This window comes from Chelonoidis abingdonii, chromosome 24 (genome assembly GCF_003597395.2).
Source record: "Chelonoidis abingdonii isolate Lonesome George chromosome 24, CheloAbing_2.0, whole genome shotgun sequence".
Lineage (NCBI taxonomy): Eukaryota > Metazoa > Chordata > Testudines > Testudinidae > Chelonoidis > Chelonoidis abingdonii.
The window spans coordinates 14,629,678-14,655,922 of NC_133792.1; the positions used below are offsets into that span (position 1 = coordinate 14,629,678).

General features: G+C 43.1%; 1 protein-coding gene across 22 annotated transcripts in view; it reads right to left on the minus strand.

The window, feature by feature from the left end:
- FNBP1 (formin binding protein 1) overlaps window positions 1–26,245 on the minus strand; it is a 143,295-nt gene that overhangs the window by 30,447 nt on the left and 86,603 nt on the right. For all 22 annotated transcript variants that reach the window (XM_075060711.1, XM_075060719.1, XM_075060718.1 and 19 more), the window contains exons 7-8: window positions 11,657–11,785; window positions 10,018–10,164 (exon numbers count right to left, since the gene is read on the minus strand). In XM_075060711.1, the coding sequence (XP_074916812.1) occupies window positions 10,018–10,164; window positions 11,657–11,785 (276 nt within the window). The remainder of the gene's footprint in view (window positions 1–10,017; window positions 10,165–11,656; window positions 11,786–26,245) is intronic.

Consider the following 26,245-nt stretch of genomic DNA (forward strand, 5'->3'; position numbering starts at 1 on the left):
CTGGATGGGGCGGCGGGGGGCAGTCAGGGGACAGGGTGAAGGGGTGGTTGGATGGGGCAGAGGTCCTGGAGGGGCAGTCAGGAGAAAGGGGTTGGATGGAGCGGCGCAGAACAGTCAGGGGCAGGGGTTCTGGTGGAGGGGAGTGTTCAGGGAGCAGGGGGATTTGGATGGGTCAGGAGTCCAGGGGGGCCATCAGGGGGCCAGAAGTTGGGGGAGATGGCTAGGGGATGGGGGATGGGCCACACACCCCTCCCCTAACCGACCCTACTTAGAATTTCCAAAACCTGATGCAGCCCTCAGGCCAAAAAATTTGCCGGCCCCTGATCTAAAGAAACAAGTAGTATGTAGCACTAACACCAAATGCAATCAGAAATCAAACAGACAACATGGTTCACTGTAGAAGACATTGAAATGGGAGTTAAAGAGATCTGAGTTCTTTTCTCAGATCTCTCACTAAGGTGCTATGTGATCTTGGGCAAGTCACTTCACTTTCTTGTGCCTCAGTTTCCCAGTTGTAAAATTATGCTTAATCACCTTTATAAAGTGTTTTGAGGTCCACAGATCAAAAGTACTATGTAAATGCTCATTAGTATTCTTGTTTATTTCCCCTGAAAAAATTAAAACACCTGCGCTTGAATGGACAGCTTGCATTAGGTGACTCATAACAGCTTTTGCATGCACTCAGGTTCACTAATGGGCAGCCACAAAAAATCTTGTGCAATACAAATCTTCCATTATAGAATTGCTATGCTTGCAATTGCAAGCCAGATATCAAAAGCTTTGATAAATGCTGCTGTCTTACGGAGAACCAACTTAAATGCTAATTAGTCTTCTAGTGTTGTGAAAAGCAATGTGCCCTTCTGTCCACATTGAATTTCTGTAGACTAGAGGTTCTCAAACTGTGGGTCAGGATACAAAAGTGGGTCAGGACCTCATTTTAATGGGGTTGCCAGGCCTGGCTTAGACTTGCTAGAGCCTGGGGCTGAAGCTGACACCCAAAGGCTTCAGATGTGGGCACTGGGGCTCAGATTACAGGCCCCCTGCCTTGGGCTGAAGCCATGGGGCTTTGGTTCCCCTCATCCCACCCTGCCCCCAGGGCAGTGGGGCTTGGCCTTTGCCCCTCCTCCCCCACCTGTGGTGGTGGGACTTGGGCAGGCTCAGGCTTTCGTTCCCCCTCCTGGGGTTGTTTAGTAATTTTTGTTGTCAGAAGAGGATCACGGTGCAATGAAATTTGAGAGCCCCTGATGTAGACAATTACCTCATTCACAAAATGGCCACATATTGCATGCAATTATTTTATCTATCTATTATCAGATAACTAACCAACCAAAACAGTAATGATACATAACATTCTTGTGCGTTAGATCTACAAATGTAGCAAATTTTCAGATGCAAATCTTCTAATTGCTAATGTGCGATTCACAGCAGTTACACAAATGCATTTTAATCCAGTGGACTTTTCAAACACCCAGGCTGTGATTTTTAAAGGAGCCTACTTTCCATAAAGCACATGGGACCAGATTTTCAAAATTCTCTCAGCACTTACAAATCTGGCCAGATGTGCAAGAGTGCTCCGCATCCTGTGCTGGATATCCGCTGGCCACTTATTCTGGTGCCTAAATGGAAGCCGAGATGTTATGTAAAACTACCCCTACCTCACTTAAACAAAATCTAGCTTATACAAAAATATTAAAGCCTAGTGCAATGCAAACAAACTTTGGCCAAGTCCATTCACCATAGTTTTTTAAAAAGTGTCCTATCATGAGCCTCACCCCACTGAATATATGTTTCAAATCTGTAAACACAGAAAGAATTTAAAGAATAATAATTTTTTCCTATCATCCTTCCTTAATATATATATAATCTATTGGCTTTTCTGGGGAGGAAGCTCTTCATTTCATACCATATGGATATTTTCTCTCAGATCATCAGAGATATTGCACCATAGCCTCTAGAGGGCTCATTAGCCAATGGATATTAGGAATACTGCCATGTCACTGCACTTCAAAGAGAAGGTTGGTGCTTGACCACATTTTGTGGCTTTTGTTAGTATTCGTTTGAGCATATGGAAGCAGCCTAGGATGATATGCACATATCCAACCTGAATTAAGCAAATGAATTAAGCATAGACACGATACAAGATTTTCAACATCACCTAAGGGGCTGAGGAGGAAGGATCCCATTGAAAGCTAATGAGATCTGTGCTCGTAAATTTATAAGGTGCTGTGTAAATCACCCCCATAAACCTTAAAGGAGGTACTGTAGCACTTTAGTTTCACCTTAGCTTGACATTAAAACTCGCCTAATTCTAAAGATATTTAATTATAAGCATGAAAGCAAGAGCTGGGGGGTAGCAAAAAGAGAAAAAAAAAAATCAGATTACATTATATACTTGTGCTTTATTCCATCCTTCTGAACCTTTCAATTCTTCTCCTTTAATTATATAATATTCCTTCCACATTGTCAAAACATCCTACCACTACAATGGAGCTAAAAATAACCAGCTCATTCTGTGTATCGGACAGTGAGAATGTCACAACAGGAACTCAGAAGTCCATAACAAATTAATCCTATCTACTGACAGAGCCTGCAGAGGCAAATTCCACACAGGTTCACTTAACAGTCACTGTGGTTTAGCCTTGAAATAATAACATCTGCCTTACAATGAAAACGAATGGAAAAAAGTAGCATGCTCCTAGTAAGTATATTAGAAATACAGAGACAAATTTTAGTCCCAGATAAATCCATGCAACGCCCCATTTATTTTAGTTGGAAGTCGGCACGCTGAGGAGAAGGGAGAATTTGATTCTTAACAAGTATACTACTTTTCAACAAGTGCAATAACTAAATAAATTCAGACTGAAAAACTGGCAGCTTTGGAGGTGGACAGGAGAGTCGTTCAGTTTTCTTTCCAGCTAATGTGTAATGAATATTAAATATATCCAATATATCCTGACAGTTCTTAACACAGAATAATGAAGTGGAACAAAAATGGTTTTCCAGAAGTCTCACAAGGAGAAGTCCCCACATGTATTTCAGTGCTAGGGAACAAATACATAGACAAGGACATTCGTTCTGCTTTGAGCTCCTTTGACTCTTGAACATAGTCTCTGAAAATCAATTAGTTGATGGCAAGAAGTGTAATTCATTTACTTTTATTTTATTATGAAGCAGCACCTCCATCACACCTGCTAGAATCCACATGATGAATGGCTTAGCCCAGGCGTCGCCAACCTGTGGCTCCAGAGCCACCTGTGGCTCTTCAGAAGTTAATATGTGGCTCCTTGTATAGACACTGACTCCAGGGCTGGAGCTACAGGCGCCAACTTTCCAATGTACTGGGGGTGCTCACTGCTCAACCCCTGGCTCTGCCACAGGCCCTGCCCTCAGTCCACCCCTTCCTGCCCCCTCACCTGAGCCTGCGAAACAGCTGATTGGGAGGTGCGGGGCGGTTGGGGGAGGTGCTGATTGGCGGGGCTGCCGGTGGGTGGGAGGTGCTGGGAGCAGGATGGGGGGCTGCTGACATATTACTGTGGCTCTTTGGCAATGTACATTGGTAAATTCTGGCTCCTTCTCAGACTCAGTTTGGCCACCCCTGGCTTAGCCTCTCTGTACCTGAGGTTTCCTTAATGCAAATGTTGATAGCAACATATTTTTAAACTTTCCACTTTGGCAATTCTAGCTCGTGGGGCTCTTCATTTGTAATACTTCCCAGTCATCACTGCATAGGGCAAATGGAAAGGACATGGTTGTGACATTTTGATGCAGAAAGTAGCATCTTAGATATAGTGAAAGAAAAGTTCAAGCATCATTACTGCAGCTGTGTGAGCATGTGCATACCAGAGGAACAGATGGGATCTAAGGGAGTATGCACACAACTCCCTCAGTGGGCTTGCTCAAGTCATGTAAGGTGTGTGCAGACCTCTGAAGATCAAAGGCATAATACAAGCCGTATTACACACCACGCGACCACAACTGTGGTGCTTCCTATGGAGTTCACTCAATTATGTTTCCAGCAGAATAAATACATTGCAATTCTGGGTGCCACCTTTTTCTTTACTATACATACAGCACAATTTCAGCACTATAAATCGTAGACTTCATAGTTCTGTATGGAACATTATTATTTTTATAGATATTTGTAATACTAAATGTGGGGAATTAGGTAAAGAGCCAGAAGATCCTCAGAGCGTCAGTAATGGTCTTGCTATTAGCCTTTAACTTTTTAATGCCAAAAAGAACAAACATTAAAATCTTAAAGATCTTTACATTATTCAAATTAGAGTTAATTTGAGATACTTTGGTACAAAAGGCAGTGTTGCTCACTCCTGTGATTTTTTTTCATGTGTCTTACAATATCTGGTATTTTACTAAAAACCCCAATTCCTGGAGTCATGTTATTACACGAGAATCTCAGCTTTCATTTAAAAAAAAACAAAAAAACCACCACCAAATTTCTAGCCATCAGGGCTATGTAGAAAGCTAGAAAACATGGGTCAGGTGCACCCAAAAGCTAAATGAAAAGAACCCACATTTAACAAGCTCATGATTTTTGAGTACTGTACTTGGGGTTGGGAATACTCTACTAGTGCTTACAATGAACAAAATGCCAGCGGTTCTTGCATCTAAGAACTCCTGTCTCATCTCTGCACTGGTTACATATGAAAGCTCACAGTCTGACTTACCCGAAGCAGGGTTGCTCTTTTCCTGCCAGGGCAGGTTTTGAGTCTTGGCTCGTGTTCCTTTAACCACATACTATCAACAGTTCTCAGTGCATTCAGCCTTGCCTGAAAGCTGGCTCATTTTCAAAGCTGAATCCAGCCCAATCTAGGCAGGCTGTCCAGCTCCACACTCAGAATCCAGCATTTCCATAATTATGAGAATTAAAATAAACAAATTTCTGCAACATTCAGTTTGATTTGTGGTTCTGTTGAAAAGCTAGAGCAAACATGTCTGCCACATAAGAATTGATCACTAAATATCTGATAATACCCTTCATCTTCTAATTGATGCTGAAACCTATTTACTAAGGCCTTGTGTACACTACAGAGTTAAGTTGATGATCATATGCTCCTTTAATTACATCAGTTGTCCACGTCCACAGCACACTCCTTGTGTCAGTGGAGCGCATCCATAGTTGGTGCTCTGGCATCGACAGAGAGATCATTGCATCATGGGTAGCTATCCCACTGTGTAACCAGCCACCCTCCGCTGCTGGGAGATCTGGGAGCAGATTGCAGTGCATCATGGGGGAATGCTCACCATCTCAAGATGCAGTTATTTCCATCCTATCATTCCACAGGCTTCCGACTTCATTTTGCACCATTTTTTAATAGTTTCTGTGAACTGTGTACCTGCCATCTCTGCCTAAAAGCATGGATCCTGAACTGCTGACTAGTCTGGTGATGAACATTATGAACACAACACAGCTGGTCCTGCAGTATTTCATGAGCAGGGAAGAAAAGTGAATCTGTGGTGCCTGCCCTGCTGTGTGCAATGGAAAGAAACCATTCAAGATTACAGCTGGCATTCACGAAGCAGCTGCACAAGGCGGACTGTTGGTACTGGGCTTGGGAAACAAGCACTGAGGGATGGTATCGCATCATGATACATGTACGGGATGACGAGCAGTGGCTGCAGAACTTTCCGATGTGCAAAGCCACCTTCCTGGAATTGTGTGCGGAGGTCACCCCTGCCCTGCGGTGCAAGGATACCAGAATAAGAGCTGCCCTCACAGTGGAAAAGCGAATGACAATCGCTGGGTGGACGCTGGCAAATCCAGACTGCTACCGCTCAGTCACAAATCAGGTTGGAGTTGGAAAGTTCACCGTAGGGGTTGCGGTGATGCAACTGTGCAAAGCTATTAATTGCATCCTGCCACAACAGACTATGACTCTGGGTAATGTGCAGGAAATAATTGATGGCTTTGCAGCAATGGAATTCTCTAACAGCAGTAGGGTGACAGATGGCACGCATATCCCAATTTTGGTCTCAGATCAAACTGACACCAATGTGGGTTGGTCAGGGAAAGTGCATGATGCACGTATCTTTAGGAACACTGAACTGTATAGAAAGCTGCATACTGGGACTTTCTTTCCAGACCAGAAGATTCCAGTGGGGGATGTGCAATGCCCACTCTGCCAACCCTTTGCTCCCGTGGCTCATGAAACCTTACCCTAGGAACCTAGATAGTAGCAAGGAGTGCTTCAACAACAGGCTCAGCAGGTGGCAAACGAACACTGAATGTGCCTTTGGCAGATTAAAAGATTGCTGGCACTGCCTTTTTGACAGGTTAGACCTCAATGAAGAAAATATTTCAATGATCATAGCAGTTTGCTGTGCTCTGCATAAAATTTGCTTTGTTATAAACGAAGGGGGAAAAGTTTCCCCAGGGCTGGAGTGCTGAGGTGGATTGGCAGGCTGCTGATTTTGAGCAGTCAGATACCAGGGCAATTAGAGGGGCTCAGTGGCGGGCTATTTTGAATCAGGGAGGCTTTGAAGGAGCATTTTGACAATGAGGCCCAGTAATGTGTCTTTATGTAATGCATTCAGACAGACACTGTTTATTTGCCACCTTGAATGATCCCTGTAATGCTTGCTTCCTGAGCTTTAATTCTAGTGAGCAAATGTTCCTGCCTATAGCCACTGTATTTGAATTTTAGCAGCAACTACCATGTGCATGACACAAATAAAGACTCATTTTGTTTCAAAGACTACACTTTAATTAAAGGATAAAACTTTTTTTTCTTTTTTTTTGCAAACTGGGGACACGGCAATGAGGAAGTGTCTCGGTTAAGTCTCTCCAGTTGTGCGTAACTCCAGGTTTCATCATGAAACCAGGCTCTCCAGGTGGAGTGCAAGGGGTACTGCGATGGAACGGGAACATGCAGGGAATGTGTTGGGGGAGTTTGGAAAGGACATGGAATGGCGTTCTGTATTAACTGCAGAGGGAGTCATGCACGGATGCGCTCAGACTGCAGCGCTATGAGGGACATGAGCCTCTCTGTCTGGCCCTCCAATAGCTTTATCATCCACTCTTGTTCTTCTATCATCATCTCCTTTCCAGGCTATCAGCCTGAGTTTTTCATTAACTGGATGGTTTGCGAAGAGGGTCACTACACGCACCTAGGAAGAATATTCTGAATATTGGCACCTTTTTCCACAGGCTTGGGTAATCAAACCTGATACCTCACTTCTGAGGGTAAGCCAGGATGCAAGGGTGCATCTCTTGCATGTGTGCAGTTTCAGACCGGGTCTGTATGCTGCTCACCTGTATGCCACTTTGGTCCCTGCAGAAATAATTGCTGGCTGGCATGGAGTAGGGGGGCAGACAAGGCAGCTTTGCCAAGGAACCTTTGGCAGAGGATTGCAGAGTACCTACATGAAAGCGTCCTATGGAGGATTCCCAAGACATTTCAGTGTACATTAACAAACTTTTCCACAGGGCCCCCAATGCATAGCTGCATAGGCTTTGTTGTTAATTTCTCTCTCTTATCCCTTCTCTATCATATAACAAAGTAAACGAGACCTCAATTTTCTATCACTGTGCAGTACCAAAGCAAAATGCATGCTTACCAAAGCTTGCCTCTCCTGCTTCACGTGAGCCAGAGTGCTAGGTCTGGCTAGACCCCTCTGGAGTCAAAAACAGATACTGGCTTGACACACCACCGGATGACTCTGTTGCATGTCCCACATGCTTCTCCAACTCCACTTCCTCATCCACCACTTCATCCTCAGGGTTGCCTCCACTGGCCGCTGCCTCCAGCCCAATGTGTCCATAGGGTTCTTGGTGGTGGGGTTACCACCTAGGATGGCATGCAGCTCCTTATAGAAGCAGCATGTCTTTGGTGCTGCACCAAAGCAACAGTTAGCCTCCCTTGCCTTCTGGTATGGCTGCCGCAGCTCCTTGATCTTAGCATGACACCGCTGCATGTCCCTTTTGTGTCTCTCATCCTGCACACCACGAGCAATTTGCCCACAGATATCAAAGTTCCTACGACTTAAGCAATGCTGCAACTGCACAGCCTCCTTTCCCCACAGACTCAGCAGATCCAACAGCTCTGGCGCACTCCATGTGGGAGCCTGTCTGTTGCAGAAAGTCAGCATGGTTTCCTGGGAAGATGCTGTGTGAATAGTCTATCCCATCCAAACAGGAAACTCAAAAATTCCCAGGCATTTAAATGGGAGAGCGGCACATGCCTGTGTGCCTTCAGGGCAGTGGAGTCAAACTGCTGACCAGTGCGGTCATGATGGGCACTGTGGGACACTTCCTCGAGGCCAATTAAGGCGACATACGCAAGTGCTGTCTACACTGATGCTGCGTCACTCTAATTATGTTGCAAAAAGCTCTATGCCTCTTGCCGAGGTGGTTTTATTTTGTCAGTGTAGCAGGGGAGTTACATCAGTGAGAAAAGCATTTCAATGTGTACACCTCCACTATTTTGCTGATGAAAGCTCACTTTTGTCGACAATACTGTGTAGTATATACAAGCCCTAACAGTCACATCTTTAGAACACATTATCTTATCTAAATACATCCGAACAAAACATTTATGTACAGAATGCGTATTAATGGAGTAAATTTGGTAGAGAAACTTTTCCTTCTTAAAAGACAAACGACCCTATGGATTAACTTGCTAAACGAATCCATCTGTGAGAAGAACAGATTTTTTTCATGCATCCGACGAAGTGGGTATTCACCTGCGAAAGCTCATGCTCCAATACGTCTGTTAGTCTATAAGGTGCCACGGGCTCTTTGCTGCTTTTACAGATTTTTTTTCTGTAAGAAGACAACAAAGCAACTATCTTTTCATACAATAAAACAGCACTAGAGCTATCCTTAGTTAACATGTGACAGAGGAACACCTTTTCTGTGCACTAACTGGGTTTAGATGCAAGTTCTGTGTTTCAGTTTCTTTCTTAACGGTGTACAGTAACTCCCCTCACTTAATGCTGTAGTTCTGTTCCTGAAAAACGCGACTTTCAGCAAAATGATGTTAAGCGAATCCAATTTCCCCATAAGAATGAATGTAAATGGGGGGTTAGGTTCCAGGGGAATTTTTTTTTTGCCATACAGTACAGTACTATAGTTGAGAGGTGCCCCCGCCTTACCCCACACAGGCGGGTGCCCACTGGCACTGGAGTCAATGAGGCAGGCAAGGAGGCTGAAGGTGCAGTATGCTAGGAGCATGTTGCACAGCAGCATCTTCCCCTACTCTGCAAGCATCAGGGGCCGGGGGCTCAAGCAGCCACCCTTAATCTGCCTCTTCTTCCCCCGCTCCCCCTTTACTCCACGTGCCGCATCCTTGCTCCTTCCCCTGCCTCCTGCCAGCAGCAATCAGCTTACTTGCAGCGTTCAGGAGGGAGGAGCGAGGACATGGTGCCCAGGCTCCCCCTCCCTCCTGAACACCACAAGCCAGCAGATTGCTGCAGGCAGAAGGCAGGGGAGGGAGAGGGGAGATGTGGCGCATCTTCGCTGCTCCCCCCTCCCTCCTGCCCACAACAATCAGCTGGTTTGAGGCATTCGGGAGGCAGGGGGAGCCTGCGCACCATGTCCTCACTCCTCTCCCTTCCTTCCTGAACGCTGCAAACCAGCTGATTGCAGCGGGCAGGAGGAGGGGGAAGGCACTGATCTACAGGGTCTTCCGGTGGGCGGGAGGCGCTGTTGGGGAGAGGACAGGGACACATAGGGGAACTGAGAGGGGAGCTGCCAGCTGTGGACAAAGCAAGCAGCCAAACGATGTTATAGCGAAGCATTGCACAACTTTAAATGGAACATGTTCTGTAATTGAGGAGGGACGTAAGATCAAAACAACGTTAAGCGAGAGGACCTTAAGAGGGGGAGTTACTGTAGCTGGTTGTAAGCAATTTGGGGTAGGGACCATCTTTATGTTCTGTGTCTGTATAGTGCCCAGTACAATAGGGTTCTAGCTCCCGACTTGCGCTCCTAGGGTTTATTATACAACTAATAAATAATAAAGAACACAGGAGAAAGAAGATACAAGATTCAACACTTACATTTTTCTGATCAATTGATTCTGCTGCCTTTGTTATTCCGTCCAGACACTTCCCGATTATGGGGATCACCTGGCGGTCCACTTCTGCATAGGTTTTCATGCATTCGCCTATCCTCACTATCCTTCTTTCCTCCATCTCTTGTATTTTCTGAAACATTACATTTCACTTTGATCAAACATCAAAAGTTATTTCACAGTTTCAATTAATTTTAAATTTCTGCAACAAAACAGCTCCTGTTATATTAATTGTTTAAATAAGACTTTAAACCCAGGCAAATTAAGATGGTTATTCTCATGTACTGTATGATTTAGTGATATCAGAGATCAAAGGATGGCCTCAGAATAATCTCTACATTACTTTATAATGTTTACATCAGGGCATCTCAACATAGCGCCCTACTGATCACTACAGAGAGTGCCAAGGATCTCAATATCTGTTCCATTGACCTCTGGTTTAAGACACAGGAAAACCAGATGTTGCATATTTCTGTTATGATGGATCAAAATAGGAGGCACACTGTGTGTGTCCAGGTGTGAAAGGTGCATGTTTCATGTTGAAACATGAGACCTGATAGGACACTGACTGCTGAGAACCATCCCCTCATATGCATTTTTTTCCTGTTAAACTGTGACCCAACCATGACCAACAGAAAAATGGAACAATTACAGGAAAGAACACTGATATTATTCTTTTAAAAGTAAAACAAGCTCTCTCAATGCTATTTTAACACTTAAAGCAAAACAAGGGAATTTTCTGGAGCACTGGTAACGCACAGGAACCCAAAACTATGCTTAGCCAAGGATGCAAGTTCAATTCTGCTTACCAGATCCAACATTTTATCGTCTCTAAAGGCCTTGTAAGAAGTGTATACATGGCCTGAGGATGCTGCTTTTTTTTTTTTAATAACACAAAATACCTTGGAATAATTTATCCTAGACATTGGCTTAAATGACCATGCATAAAGAGCACAGCAGTTTTAACTTTCTCTCTGCAGCTTTAACGTTCTCTCTGCCATGTCTTTTTTGGTCACTATCTGACATTTTTAGTAAAAGTAATCAAACTGTAAGCATCTGCCCCCTTGACATCTATTAAGCTATTGCCCTGCAGTAACGTGGTATAAATCTAAACATCTTTGAAATCTAGGTTTGAAAACAGGTCACAAAGGAGCATAAGGTTTTATAGATGACAATTCTCTCAGTTGATTCCTGCCCCGACAATGCAAGCAATGCTCTCATTCCCCAGACGCATGGACATGGAGTATAATAAAATGAGACTATGAGTAATGTCATCAGGCACGCCCCTTCCTGCCATACCAACTAGCAGACTCCCACCTCCCATATTATCAATCAGTCTGGCAGCTAGCCTAGAGGTCAGAGGGAGTTTAGTAGACTGAACCCCAGAACATCTCTCTGGATTCATAGGAATTGTTGCTCCCACCAAAGAGAGCAACTTCTTCTTTTAGAGATCCTGGGTTGCTGCATCATGTCCAGTGTCTGCTAATGTGGTGCTGTGGTTTCTGAAGAGCAAAGAACTGGTATCACAGAATTAAGTTGGCTTACCAACGCATTTGCAATGTATCTAGTCGATGTAGTCACACCAAGAACACAGGCTGCTGTAAGTCAGTACTATGAGATCTCACCTGGAAGATGTTTGGTATGTGGGTGTGATAATGTTCGCGTTGGTCGTGGTTGAATTTCTGAAGAATGGATGAGTATTCTGCTTTGCTGTCTTCTGCCATTTGATGTCGTATTTGTGCTTGCTGTCTTGCCTGAGGAAAAGCCAAAAGAACATTATATTTTACACTATTTAAAGGTAAGTTGCACCAGACTAGGACTGTATGGTTTTAGCCACTCCGATTTTATTCCTACTGCATTGACCACTATTCAGCACACACTAAACTTGGTGGGAAACATTAGCAGATGGATCTTTGCACACTTTCCATTTTTACCATCTCTCTCTGTTCATTCTCCTCCTCCATTAAATCTTACCTGCTCCAAGTATTTGTTCCCAATTTACACTGCCAAAATTCATAGTCCTTATTTTTCCTTTTCATGTTCTCACTTTTGACATCCAGGAATCTACTCTGCACTTTGCAGGACCTGGCCTTTTCTAAATACTGTGAATAGTTGGGCCCAATCCCGTGAACCTTCTGCGCTTCAAGATCTCTTTGAAATCACGGGAGGCAGGCACTTTGAGAGACTCTTTAGAACTGTGTTCTTAGTTTGACTAAGGAGATAATGGTTATTATGCCCCAAACATGCCTTCGGTTCTGACATCACCACTCATTTTCATTATCATCTGAGGAAGAAATCCTGTACCATAGCTGTAATGTTACTGCTCAATTTATTTCCTCTGATTCCTATGCTCCAGTTTATGTTTGAGCAGCTGATCTCTCCTATTCTCACCAATTTGTTCTTTCTGTGCACGTTTGAATTCTGTGATCATCCCCTTATTCCCATAACAAGACTGCCACAGCCAGAACTTACCCAGCTCTCTCCTCTCTTCCTTACTTCTGAACTTCTCTTGACCCATATGGCTAGTCTTCCCACTCCACCCCAGGCCTGCTCAGATGTTTTCTGCTCTCCTCTGAACAATCTACGTCCCTGTTAGCCAGCAAAGATTTTTTGCTTCCCCACACTAGAACCAATACCACAATGCTGTGATCCCACCACACTCTTCCCAATGCTCCTGCATTTACACAAATGCACTTCCTTGAGTGACCCCTTCCTTCATATTTGCTGATCTCTCTCTCTCTTTTTAGATTCTCCTTCCTGATACCTTCTGTCATCCGTTACACTGTCCAATATTATTTTCCTCTTTGTCTACCCCATCTGTTTATTTTAGCTGCCTTTTCCTTCCTCACTGTTGGCCTTTGCACAGCATCCCTCCCTCCCTCACCCCATATGCCTTTGCCTCCTATCCTGTGTACACTTGTTCACTCTCTCCTGGTTTCTATTCTCTCAGCCAGTGCATTGTTGCCCATTGTGTTCTGACATAGCACACCTCACCTGTATGTGCTCTCATCTGTTCCAAAAAGAGTCTTGTGTCCCTGGACCAAATGCTGGCCTCAGATAAGTTAACTGAAATTTTGTCATTGATGTCAATGCGATCAAGATTTGGCTACGTACACCTAAACCTTCCTGCCTGCACTAGCTCTTTAGGTATCCAGGCATGCTCCTATTCTGACAGTTTTTATCTAACCCTTGGAGCAGAGCTGAGAATATTTCTGGAGGTTTTGAATTTTAAGATTCATTCCTAAAATACTGCCAGGTTCAGTCATTCATTCCCTCCCAAAACAATCCTATTAGAATAGTTCAGAATTGGGTTATTCTGTGAACTGTTCCAGGCAGACAATAGTTTCCTGACAATAAATCCACATAAAATATCAAATCATGAAACATTTTACGCATGATAAATGGAAAGTAACAAATTGTGCCAGAAGGTTTCAGGTCTCCTGTTCCTCATCTATCCATCCAGCTCATAGATATCACCTAATTATTTATTTCACTCAGTTCTGCAATTTCTTTTGCAAGCACATTTGATTGAAAAATTTTCCTGAATTCATTTTATCTTAGTTTCATAAAGTGATGTAAGAACACCAGTGAGAACTCATGGGGCATGATGTGCATGTCAGAGCCAAAACAGTAGCATTAAATGCAAAATACTGTAATTAGAAACAGAGAAGTGAACTAAATCAAAGAAAACATCCATATGAAATGTTCCCAAGATTCTCCAGCCTTCTGCGAATTACGGTAAGCAAGCATGTATGTCTTCAGGAATTTTCTTTCTACTCAACGAAACCTCTAGAGGACAGTTCAGTTGCTTTTCTACACGAGAGCCATATTACTTACTACACACACATCTGCGTTAAATTTGATTAAGGAACAATTATTGCTACATTTTTACACTGAAAAACACAATATAAAAATGAAGTCAACCACACGTTACTATTATTACCTGGCAGATTTTTGTAAGATTGTCCCTCCCTCCACCTCTTACTCCTGGTCCAGCTGCTACAGAGAAATGTTTACGTATGAATCCAATTCTGTACAGCCATCTAAGAGCAATCCATTGTCTGAGCTAAGTTCTATGGACAGCAAGCTGCCATCGTCTCTTGACTTCATCGTTGAAACATAAAACAAGTAATTCGTTAATACAGATTCAGGGCCTGATCCTGCAAATCACTCCCACAAGGAGGCCCATTAGTTTCACGTGAGTAAAGCATCTCATGTCTAAATGTTTGCAGGACGTGGCCTACAGTTTTCAATGTGAGTGTAAGTGTCCTAAAATAAAAGAACACAGCAGATGAGTAACCAGAACTGGTTACATTCCAAGACAAGAATTCCTATCTGAGAGCCACAGTAACGTTATTGTTCCTCCTCATCTTTTTTTTTTGCACTGGGCAAGCTCAAGACATTTTAAATGTTTTTCCAGTGAGATATTTTGATCTTAAAATAAAATACAAAAAGAGCCTGAATATATATATATATATTTTTTTTTTTTTTACTTATTGCTACTAACACCACCACTAATATTAACAGAGTTATATTTTATAGCTCTGTTCTTGTACTCCGGTGGGAGTTACAGAATAATGAAAATATGAATTGGGAACATTACATTTCAGATTCCGAATCCTAATAGATGCAGTAGTCTAGAGCTGCAGGCACTGAGTCACACTGGAGAGGGAATCATAGGAGTAATTTAAAGGCAAACTGCACATGATAAAATACCAAACTTTTTTTTTTTTGATCCTTTACTGCTCATTTATACATAAAGAAAGCTCCAAAGAGATGGAGTTATCCCTGCTTCTTTTTACATTAGAAATTTCTGGTTTTGGTTTGGCTTTTCCTAGAGGACAGGCTTTGGAAGACCAGATCCATGACCTCAGAAGTGAATGCGTGAAATCTGAGCTACAGTTTTTTCAGCTTTTTCTCCCTTCTCCTTTCAAGTGGGCTGGGTCCATAGAACCAGAGTTTAAACCTCCAGATGTGAAGTCACATTCCAAGTGAAGTCTTCCAAAGACTGACAGAATTCTCCAGAAGAATAAATATGTCAAGACTAGATAGTTACAATATAACCAAAGAACAACAACAAATGAGGTCATCTTTATACATCATTTTCATTAATGATCTGGAGGATGGCGTGGACTGCACTCTCAGCAAATTTGCAGATGACACTAAACTGGGAGGAGTGCTAGATATGCTGGAGGATAGGGATAGGATACCAGAGGGACCTAGACAAATTAGAGGATTGGGCAAAAAGAAACCAGATGAGGTTCAATAAGGACAAGCGCAGAGTCCTGCACTTAGGATGGAAGAATCCCATGCACTGCTACAGACTAGGGGCCGAGTGGCTAGGCAGCAGTTCTGCAGAAAAGGACCTAGGGGTTACAGTGGACGAGAAGATGAATATTAGTCAACAGTGTGCCCTTGTTGCCGAGACTAACAGCATTTTGGGCTGTATAAGAAGGGGCATTGCCAGCAGATCGAGGGATGTGATCTTTCCCCTCTATTCGACATTGGTGAGGACTCATCTGGAGTACTCTGTCCAGTTTTGGGCCCCACACTACAAGAAGGATTTGGAAAAATTGGAAAGAGTCCAGCGGAGGGCAACAAAAATGATGAAGGGACTGGAGCACATGACGTATGAGGAGAGGCTGAGGGAACTAGGCTTGTTTAGTCGGCAGAAGAGAAGAATGAAGGGGGATTGATAGCTGCTTTCAACTACCTGAAAGGGGATTCCAAAGAGGATGGATCTAGACTGTTCTCAGTGGTACCAGATGACAGAACAAGGAGTAATGGTCTCAAGTTGCAGTGCGGGAGGTTTAGGTTGGATATTAGAAAAAACGCTTTCACTAGGAGGGTGGTGAAGCACTGGAATGGGTTCCCTAGGGAGGTGGTGGAATCTCCTTCCTTAGAGATTTTTAAGGTCAGGGTTGACAAAGCTGGCTGGGATGATTTAGTTGGGGTTGGTCCTGCTTTGAGCAGGGGATTGGACTAGATGACCTCCTAAGGGGGGGGGAATAGCTCAGTAGGGGGGAGACAGCTCAGTGGTTTGAGCACTGGTCCGCTAAACCCAGGGTTCTGAGTTCAATCCTTGAGGGGGCCCCTTAGGGATCTGGGTCAAAATCAGTACTTGGTCCTGCTAATGAACGCAGGGGGCTGGACTCAATGACCTTTCAGGGTCCCTTCCAGCTCTATGAGACAGGTATATCTCCTTCCAACCCTGATATTCTATGATAATAAAGAGCACACAGAGGTTTGTTTTGGTTTTATTTGCTTTGCTTCTCACCTCTCATGCTGAAAGCTAATAAGGTCCCCCTCTTCATGGAATCCCTTTTCCAACATTAGTTTATGAGTCCCCAAATAAACATGCATATGAAGCATGCTGCCTCCTTCTTAGCTGTCTTTAGTCTGCTTTTGCTAAAGCAATTCTTTCTTAAAGCTCATATGCAACAAGAAAACCTAATGGTCACAGATGCAGCACTTCTAATTAACAGACAATTTCTTAAAAACTGAAGTGCAGCCTGGTATCTGCTGCATTGTTAGTCTTTTCAGCCCCATATCAGCCAGGACATAGTAAAATTCAGATTTCCATCAAAACCACAACTCAGATTTTAGTGTTCAGTTATTTCAAACTCATGCTTTCTATAAATGCCTGAGTTATAAATAAAGGATGAGGCAGATCTGTAGGTCCAGATCCTCAGCTAGTGTAAACTGCCATAGCTTTATCTGACTTTGACAGAGCTATTCCAATTTACACCAGCCAGGGATTTGACCCATTAGAACCCTCTCCAGCATAGGAGGTGCACAAAACTGCCATTATTTCGGTCTGAATGATGATGCTTCCTTTCTTAGCTTGCCACGCTAGATCTTGATGGTAAGTGGGAAAAACTTAAAGCTGTAGCTATTAATTGAATGGCATTTCCAGTACTCAGTAAAAAATACAGCATAAAATGTCCATGTAAGAGGCTGGGTTTATTATGCCATGATGATGCTAAACAATTGTAAAGTTAAAATAAAACAAAGGATTATGTGACGTGTTTTAATGGCCTGATTCTTAGAGGTGCCAGTAGCTGCAATGGGAGTTGTGGGTACTCAGCACTTCTTAAAAAAACAAAACAAAACAGGCCTTACATACACAGATTTGTCTCCCATGCTGGAAAACAAACTGAATAGCTGCACAGTTTGGCAACAGTGCTTTTGCCTCTCTCTGCCAGCTAGCAGGAAAAAACAAACACTGTGGTATCAAACTTATGTTTGCCACATTTCCTGCACCAATTTTCTATCTAACCACTGAACTGCATTAATCAGACTTGCACACAGCAGCTACTGGTTGTTCCAGATGCCTGTAATGATCCCAGTGAGCCTTTGGAGATAGGGAAAAAAGGTGAGCTAAATGGGTGGCATTGGAGCAGAGATCAGTTATGGTCTACAGTCCTTTATGGATGAAGCAGTTCATTCAGAAAAAGATTTTTTTCCCTTAAATGTAGGAATTAAAAGAATTTCAAACCTGGCAAACATTTTTTTCTGATGTAACATGGATTACAGGGCATGTTTGAGTCTCACATGAGGCTACTTAGAACAGCTACTTTTAAAAGCTGTACTCCCAAGAATTCTGCAGTTTAGCAATAGGGTGCATTTTTGTATAGGATGGACACTGCATATTAGGGCTGGAAAATTTCTTGGCTTTATCAATAATTTTTGCATGCATGCAGTGTAATTTAAGTATCTGCTTACTGAGCTGTAACCAAAACATAGTACTTTATAATGGAAGACTCTTTTAATTCCTTTGATTATACAAAGATTTTTTTAAAAACACTCATGTTGCAAAGGTGAATTGGAAGAGGAAAGAATACTGATGTAAAGACATAAATTCCAGGTACTGAGCCTCTTGGTATGAATGCTGAGATGCAACATATTATGAAATCGGCTAAACTGGAGTTTTAAACAGGCAGTCGGGGTGTTGTCATACTGTATCTTGTCCAACTCCCATTGAAGACAATGTAACTGACTTCAATTGATCATGGACATGGCCCTTTTATGATTAGCATTCAGAAATTCTGTGAGGAACAAGAGGCTATTATTATGTTATCATGCCATTACAATGATGTGTCAGAGAAGTTTAAAAAAATATATTATTCAGACTATGTCACATCCCCCACTATGATTCTGTGTTAAGGGAAAACTGTCAATTAGTTTTCTTTGAGGGATGTTAAAATTTCTCCTATCCTATTTACCCTTTCAGTCTGCAGTAAGGATGAAGAATGGAGCATGTTTTGCTGAGAACAATTCAAAGGAACTTTTCAAAAGACACATTCCAGAAACAACAAAAGGGTCAATAGATATATTGTCTTTTAGCTTTACACAGGCAAAAATGTAACTCCCACAGGCTGTTGTGGTAGAAGGCAGATGAATAACTGAAAAAGGAAAAAAAATCTCCCCACAAAAAACTGTTTCTAGGGTACAATCAATCCACAATGGGTGGAACAGTTCAACTTCTCAGCAGTTGGTCTTGTCCAGAAGTGCAGAGTTTCCAGTTAAAAGTTTGATGGCGTTTTTGTTTTGTTTTGTTTTGTTTTAATTTTGGGCAGACAAGTGTGTAAGATGAAGCATTGCCAGGCTGCCGCCTGCCAAACAATAGATCTGTCTTTGGTAAATACAAGACCAGACTGAAATGCAAATACAAACAAGAAACTTCAAAATAGGTTAATGATAAATAAAAGCATGCTAAGAAATACTTCACCAATTTCAGGAATGTTTTCAGTTGTTCCTATAACATTTCAGTCACAGTGCCTGATGCTGCAAGACGAACCATGAGTTACTGCTTATAACTGCAAGTATTCATTACCAGGGAGTGCAATGGGACTGCTCCTGGCAGCAGCAGCATCAGTAGAGTTTGCAAGACTATAATCCATTTTTAACGTTACGGTTTATGGACAAATAGTCCTATTGACTTCAGTCTCAACTCAACAAGGTGCTTGAGCACATCCCCAAGTCAATGGGACAACTCACAATCCTAAAATTAAGCATGCATTTAAGTCCCTTGCTAAAACTATCCATTAAGTGGGACTGAGTGAGTGTGGGTTTCATAATCAGGTCCTATGTTACAATACATTATAAATGATTTTCAAGTAGTGTATTATTATCCCATTGTTACTTCTTCCTTTTTTTTTTTTAATTTATGGGACCAATCCTGCAAACACATGAGTATTATTATTATTAATAATTATTTGTATTACTGTTGCACCTAGAAGCCCAGTCATGGCCAAAGACCCCATTCTTCTTAAGTGCTATACAAAGAACAAGTAACTTTACTCAGATGATTAGACTCAGCTGGTGAAATCCTGACCTCATTAAAGATAGTGGGCATTTTGCCATTGACCTCAGTGGGGCCAGGGTTTCACCCTTTTGACTTTCGTGCTGGAAGGATCAGGTCCTATTATTAACTATTATGCCATGAGCATTTTGACCATCTCATTGAGTAAGCAGGAAATAGGTTTTCATGGTTTTCAACATTTGATTTCCTTGGGAAAAGTAAAAGGAAAACAGATTGTTACTTTCAATCATTAGAAGGAAGAAATCTAACAAGCTGTGAATCTCTGAAAACTCTTGGCTGAATGTAGCCAAATACAGTCAAGCAAACAGCTGATAGGGAGCTTCATTATCAAACTCCAGCAAATGTTATCTAGTGCGTTAGCACTGCATGTAGTTCTGCCAGCTTATCTGAACACACACTAATGAGAGAAATATTAGAACAATAAAATACCAAATAAGGCTCTAATGAGTAAGACAGATCTGATTTATAGAGTTCAGAAAGAACCACCAGCATTACAAAGCTGTAACACAAATCCCAACCCCAGTTCTTTAACGGTTCTGGTCCCATATACACTGCAAACAAAAATTCATGTTCATACACATGCCAGACATGTACAAGCCCAGTTAGTCCTGGGACTACCTACCGCCTACCAGTTGGGCAGGTAAGTCTAACCTCCAGAGAAAGGATGGACTTGTGGTTAAGGCACTGTTCTGGGACTTGGGAGATCTGGTTTCAGTTCCTAGCTCTGCCACAGATTCCCTTGTGCAACCTTTGGCAAATCTCTCAATGCTTCTATTCCCCACCTGTAAAATGGGGATAAGAATACTTCCTTTCTCCCATGTTTTGTCTGTCTTGTCCATTTAGACCAAGCCTGCACAACTCGTAAAGCGGCGAGGGCCACATTACTCCAAAGAAAACAGCTGAGGGCCGAAACCCCCCAGCCCCGTGGAAACACCCCCCACCCCCGCAGGACCTCCCGGCCCACGGAAACACCCTGCCCCAGCACTGCCCAGCCCTGCAGAAACAAACCCTCCTTCCCCAGCGCCGCCTCACCAAAACAGCTGTGGGCCAAAAAGGAAGGTTGGGGGTGGGGAGGTGATACTTGATTTTAAATCAATCAGGGGCTCCCAGCTGAAGAGGTGGCTTGGAGCTGTCAGGGGCAAATTAAAGGGCCCAGGCCTCCAGGGGCTGGAGGAAACCGGAGCTTTGCGGGGCTGGGGCAGGGATTTAAAGGGACCAGAGCTCCTGCCGCGGAGGGGAGCCTGAGCCCTTTAAATCCCAGCCCTAGCCCATCCGCTGGAGCCGCGGCCGGGATTCAAAGGGCTCTGGGCTGCCTGCAGCAGCCAGGGAGCCCTGAGCCCTTTAAATCTCAGCCACGGCCAGGAATCTCTGCGGGCAGCCCAGAGCCCTTTGATTCCCTGCCGTGGTTGGGATTTAAAGGGCTCTGGGCTCGCTGCTGCAGGCATCTCAGAGCCCTTAGATTCCCGGCCGCGGCTGAGATTTAAAGGGCTCTGGGCTCCCCGCCGCTGCGGGCAGCTCAGAGCCCTTTGATTCCCGGCTGCGGCTGAGATTTAAAGAGCTCTGGGCTCCCCGCCACTGCCAAAGAGCCCTTTGATTCGCCATTGCAGGCAGCACAGTGAACCTCCGGCCCGCGGGCCATATGTTATGCAGGCCTGATTTAGACTGTAAACCCTGCAGGGCAGGGACTGTCTCTCACTAAGGGTCTGTACAACTCTTAGCCCATCAGGACCCTGTTATTGTTTGGAGCCTATCAGTGTTACAGTAAAACAACAAATAAAAAATAACAGCAACTAACACCACCCAATGGTAGTAAATACGCACAGAGAAGAGTACCAAGATTCATCCATACCGCTCGGAAGCCTTACTGAATCAATCACACCTTGAAACCAGAAGTCCATCTCCCTACAACGGTGGTTCTCAAGCCTCTGTTTATGGAGCATAATAGTCTGCAGAAACATTTCTGGTGGTCTGCAGAGTGAAACACAGGGATAGCTGGGATGTCAGAAGAGAAGTTAATCCAGGTGCATATGAAGTGGCATGCAGCATAAATAATTTGGAGAACCACTGCACAATTATAACACCTATTTGTAGGTCCAATTTACTGCAATAGGAACAGGTGTTCAAATGCTTGCAAACAACGAGGAAGAGGAAGCTTTGGAACTGTGGCTGATAAAACTCAGATAATAGAATTATAGATTATCAGCGTTGGAAGGGACCTCAAGAGATCATCTAGTCCAACCCCCTGCTCAAAGCAGGGCCAATCCCCAAATGGCCCCCTCAGGGATTGAGCTCACAACCCTGGGTTTAGCAGGCCAATGCTCAGACCACTGAGCTATCCCTCCCCTCTTATGTGGTGCTCTGTTTAGCTGCAGTAAAATAAGCAAACTAAATTCTGGGCTACATAAATAGAAGTATATAATATAAACAGTGGAAGTTATTCCAGCACCGAGGGATGAATCAGATCATATTTGGAGTACTATGCACACTTCTGGTCATCTTACTCTAAGAAGAATTTTACAGACAACATACAACCACAAGGCATGACCAATCAAAGTAAGGAAATTGCTATTTTGAATTGTTAACCTTGCATTATTTTACATTTATAGCTAAAAATTATTGACTGCAAAATGGTGATTCATAGGCTAGCTTACAAACAATGTGCAAATTCCTGAGCCCTTGACCCCACTTTTTCTTAGTGCTTATTCAGGCAAAATACTCACTGAATTCACCTGAAGTGCAACTGAGTAAGAAGAATTATTATTATTTGTATTGACATAGCACCTAGGAGCCCCATAAAAATGGAGTAAGATGGTTCCAGGCATATGACACAAAGTTAATTAGTCTCACATTGTATAATAGTCCATGAGTTTTTTGCCCCATATTTGATCTTTACTAATTCAGAAGTTTGCAGTTTACATATTTTCCCCCAGTACTGTACTTCGTAATATAAAGTGAGGAAACTTCTAAGAAGGATGCATTTTTATAAGATGCTCAGTCAAATGGTCATTTAGTGAAGAACTGTTGTGGGGTACAGCTGCTAACAGAAAGGAGATGAGGCCAAATGGATTTGCTGACCTAACATCCAAAAGCATCTGCTGTTTCCAGTACTTGCTCTCCTCTTAGAAGAGGCAACACAAAATCTGTACACAGTATATGAGGGTATTTATGAAATGCAGCTGCTTCTTCCTGTTAGGGTGACCAGATGTCCCAATTTTATAGGGACAGTCCCAATATTTGGGGCTTTTTCTTATATAGGTGTCTATTGCCCTCGACCCCCTGTCCTAATTTTTCACACTTGCTATCTGGTCACCCTACTTCCTGTACATACCCAGAGACACTGAAGCCATTAACCCGTAGTTGACCAGAAAGCAAAATTCATAAATTATGAGTGAAAGTGGAAAAGCAGCTGTTAAGAATCATAAGAACGTCACTAAGGTAAACAAACTGTAAATAGGACTCACCATTAGAGAACATGCAAATGACTACCTGGAAAGAATCAATGCTTTCATGTACAGCTCTGCCCGCTGGGAAGGAAGCACTTAGAAAGAAGATGTGTTGGTGTAAACTGAGCAATTCACATTAGGTTTAATCCCACGGACCTCATGCAGACATTACCAGGGCAAAATCCCAATGAAGTCCATGGGAATTTTGCCTGAGTAACAAGTGAGTAAGGATTGCAGAGTTTAGTCCAGCTTTATATTTAAAGCAAGACAAAAGCAGCTGCTTATTCACCAAAGGTGTAATTCAGCTTGTGCAGAGGGCAAGCACAAGTCTTATGCACCACTTACCTCCCGCATAAGCACTTCAGTGGTACAAAGGCTGCGTGTCTGGGCTGTGTAGGGGTGAATTTCAACCAGATTGCATATTTTGTTTGCATTATTGATTTACTGTTATAAATTCAAAGCAGACAAAATGGCGGAGGGTGGGGAGGAAGCTAGGGGTTTGGGATTATTTAATACAAAGGGTGAGATGAGCATTACTGCTATTCACCTGCGGCTCTGGATAAGTTTCCTCTGAGGATTATCTGCGAGGGTTTTTTTTAGTTAGTATACATCTTATCTCACTTTGTTATGACTTGACTACTGTTCAGGCAATGTGCACTGTAAAATGACAAATGAAGGGAAGCTTTAAACACAGATCAGAGGTCTCTCCAGGTCCCTCAGGTCTTCTGTAAAAGCAGCTCAGCATGTACAGGATAACAACAATTTATAAATTCTTAATTAAAAGGGCACCAGCCTACAGGCTGAGAGAGCAGCTAACACTGCTGGTCTGCCTCCATTTGCAAAGGCAGGAAGAGCTGCTTCTCCCAGGAATCCCTCTAACTGCAGCCTTTCCAGATCTACGTGTAATGAGACTCTGCTAGTGATACACTGATCCAGCTCATGACTATTTGATGCAACAATAATGGACACTCCTCCTACAAGGAGAAATAACGTTGTCAGTTTTTACACAATCAAAAGAGCCTAAGAGCATCTGGAGGGAGCAGGGAGGATGCAAATTTCAGACCCTACTGACAGCATTTTATTGTCATTACTTTTATTGACTAGAAAACAAAATAATATAATGATTTAAATTATTTTGTGTGTTTTTATCCTTGTATGCTGACATTAAATCACTCTGAAATATCTTATTTCCCTTGGTTATTTGCAATCAACCCCATTTATTACTGAATAAAAATGTTGGGGTAAGGGCATATAATGACAAGTACATATTTGTGTGTATTGGGCCTAAGGAGGTGATGGTGGTTGGGAGGATTTATGCCCCTATCCACCAAAGGATGGTTGTGTGGATAAGGCACTGGACTGGGACTCAGGAGATCTGAATTCTATTTCCAGTTCTACCATGAGTGACTTGGGAAGTCACATGGGGCCTGATCTGAAATCCACTGAGGTCAATGGAAGTGCTCCCATTGGATCAGGTCCTTATTCTCTCTGTGCCTCAGTGAAATAAGGATAGTACTTCTCTACTTCATGTGGTGTTTTGAGGATCAACTCCTCAATGTCTGTGAGGCACTCAGTCACTAAAGGATTAAGGCTATAATATTAGATCAGTTGTAGGTTTTTATTTAACACTGGGACTGATGGGAGGCAGTCACGTCTTGGGGGCAGGAGATGGTAGAAGCATTTTGCACTTTCAGTGGGATTCAATTCAACCCAGGAGCAGACATGTAACAAGCTCGAGCACCTGCAGGAAGCATCTATAGAGGCAAATGCAAAGGAGAACCCCACAGCACAGAAAGAAAGACATATCAGCAGAGCACAGGATATGAATAAAGCCCTAATGCAAACAAAACCTTTCCGGATGTGGGCTGAAGATTTACGGAAGATGCACTCTTTAAAAAAACCCAGAGCTAATTGTGAGGAGTCAGGAACCACTCCTGAAGGTTAAAGTTGAGTTTCCATTATAAGACTCTGACCCTTCCCCTCAAATCCTCATAAAAAAAATTGACTTTCCTGCACAATATGAACTGTCAAATAGCATTTCTGTCATCTCTGGATTGAGGACCACAGTGCTAACAGCTCACAAACAAGCTTCAGTTTCTCCTGTTAGAAGCTGACAGCGAACATTATGTTATGACGAACTGATCATTATCTAAGATGTGACTATGTGGTTTTCCTGCCTCCCTACTGTGGACCTGATTCTGCTAGGTGCTGAGCACCTTCTGCAAAGTGCTGATTGCCCTCAGCTGCCATGCAAGTCAGTGAGAGGCAAGAGTGTTCAGCACCTTATGCAACTGGGCCCTAAACACTTCCTCTTTAAAAAGTGATGCTATAAAATGTTACATATAAAAATAGATCCTTAAGAAAAGCAGGAGGACTTTTTTATCGTACAAAATCGGCAAAGACACCACTGGGTACCACACCATCCCATAAAGATGTCAGCCTGTTAGTGATTACAGCACTAAAGTAAAGGAACAAACAACAGAGCGATTCCTTATATGTACGCTAGCTGGACTGCTCATGTGACGACTCATTTCCCCAAACGGTCAAAAAATTAAATGACTACATGGTGGTTTTTGAAAGAGAACTACAGCAAACTCCCACATCCCACTGGCATCAAAACTCAGCTGCAACCCACAGTGTCACCTACAAGTCTTTCTCAGTGTTAACAGCATCATGTTAGTCCATTCTGAGGACTTCCAAATCAGGTCCCTATAACAGGACTTATTGCAAAGTTTAAGTTTCGTAACCTGAGCTCACTAAACCAAAGAGCTGAGCTGGCAAAACCTTTCACAGGAGAGAACACTTTATGCCAAACTGCAAGTGTGAGTTTACACCTAAATACTGTGTCTGCACACAGCTAATGTTTATAATTTAAAGGCTGACTGTGAATGCAGAAGGGGAGGTAAATGCAAGGAGCCTAACCCATACTTTGTTTCCATGTGCAGAAGCTGGCCACAACTGCACATCTCCTGACCGCAGGGAGTGGTTCCTGCTACTGCCAACAAAGCAGAAGCAGGAAATGAATAAAGCTCTCACCCTGCCACCTGACCCCTGCACCAGCTGGCAGAGCTGCCCTGATGCAGAGGCCAGCAGATGCTTCCCCCCGCCCCCTTAAGTGGCACAGTGAGGATGCTTCCCTTGTGCACTGGCAACCACTTGAGCCTCTCTGAGGCACAATGCTTCCCAGAGCTCCTCTTGGGTGCACTGAGTAGCCATCATTGTTGTATAAGGATGTGGTTTCAGAGACCAAAGATCATCCTTCTGTTGGAAAGGTGGGGTTCTGGACTGCAGGGGACAGAACAGACTGTGTCTCTTACAGAATCTCTCATAGCTGTATGATGTAGTGTTCAAATAAAAATAATTTAGTTGTAAAGTACCAACTCTCCACACCTTAATAAAAAGGCTAACACATTGGAATGGTGCATCTTAGCACTACCTCCAAGGGG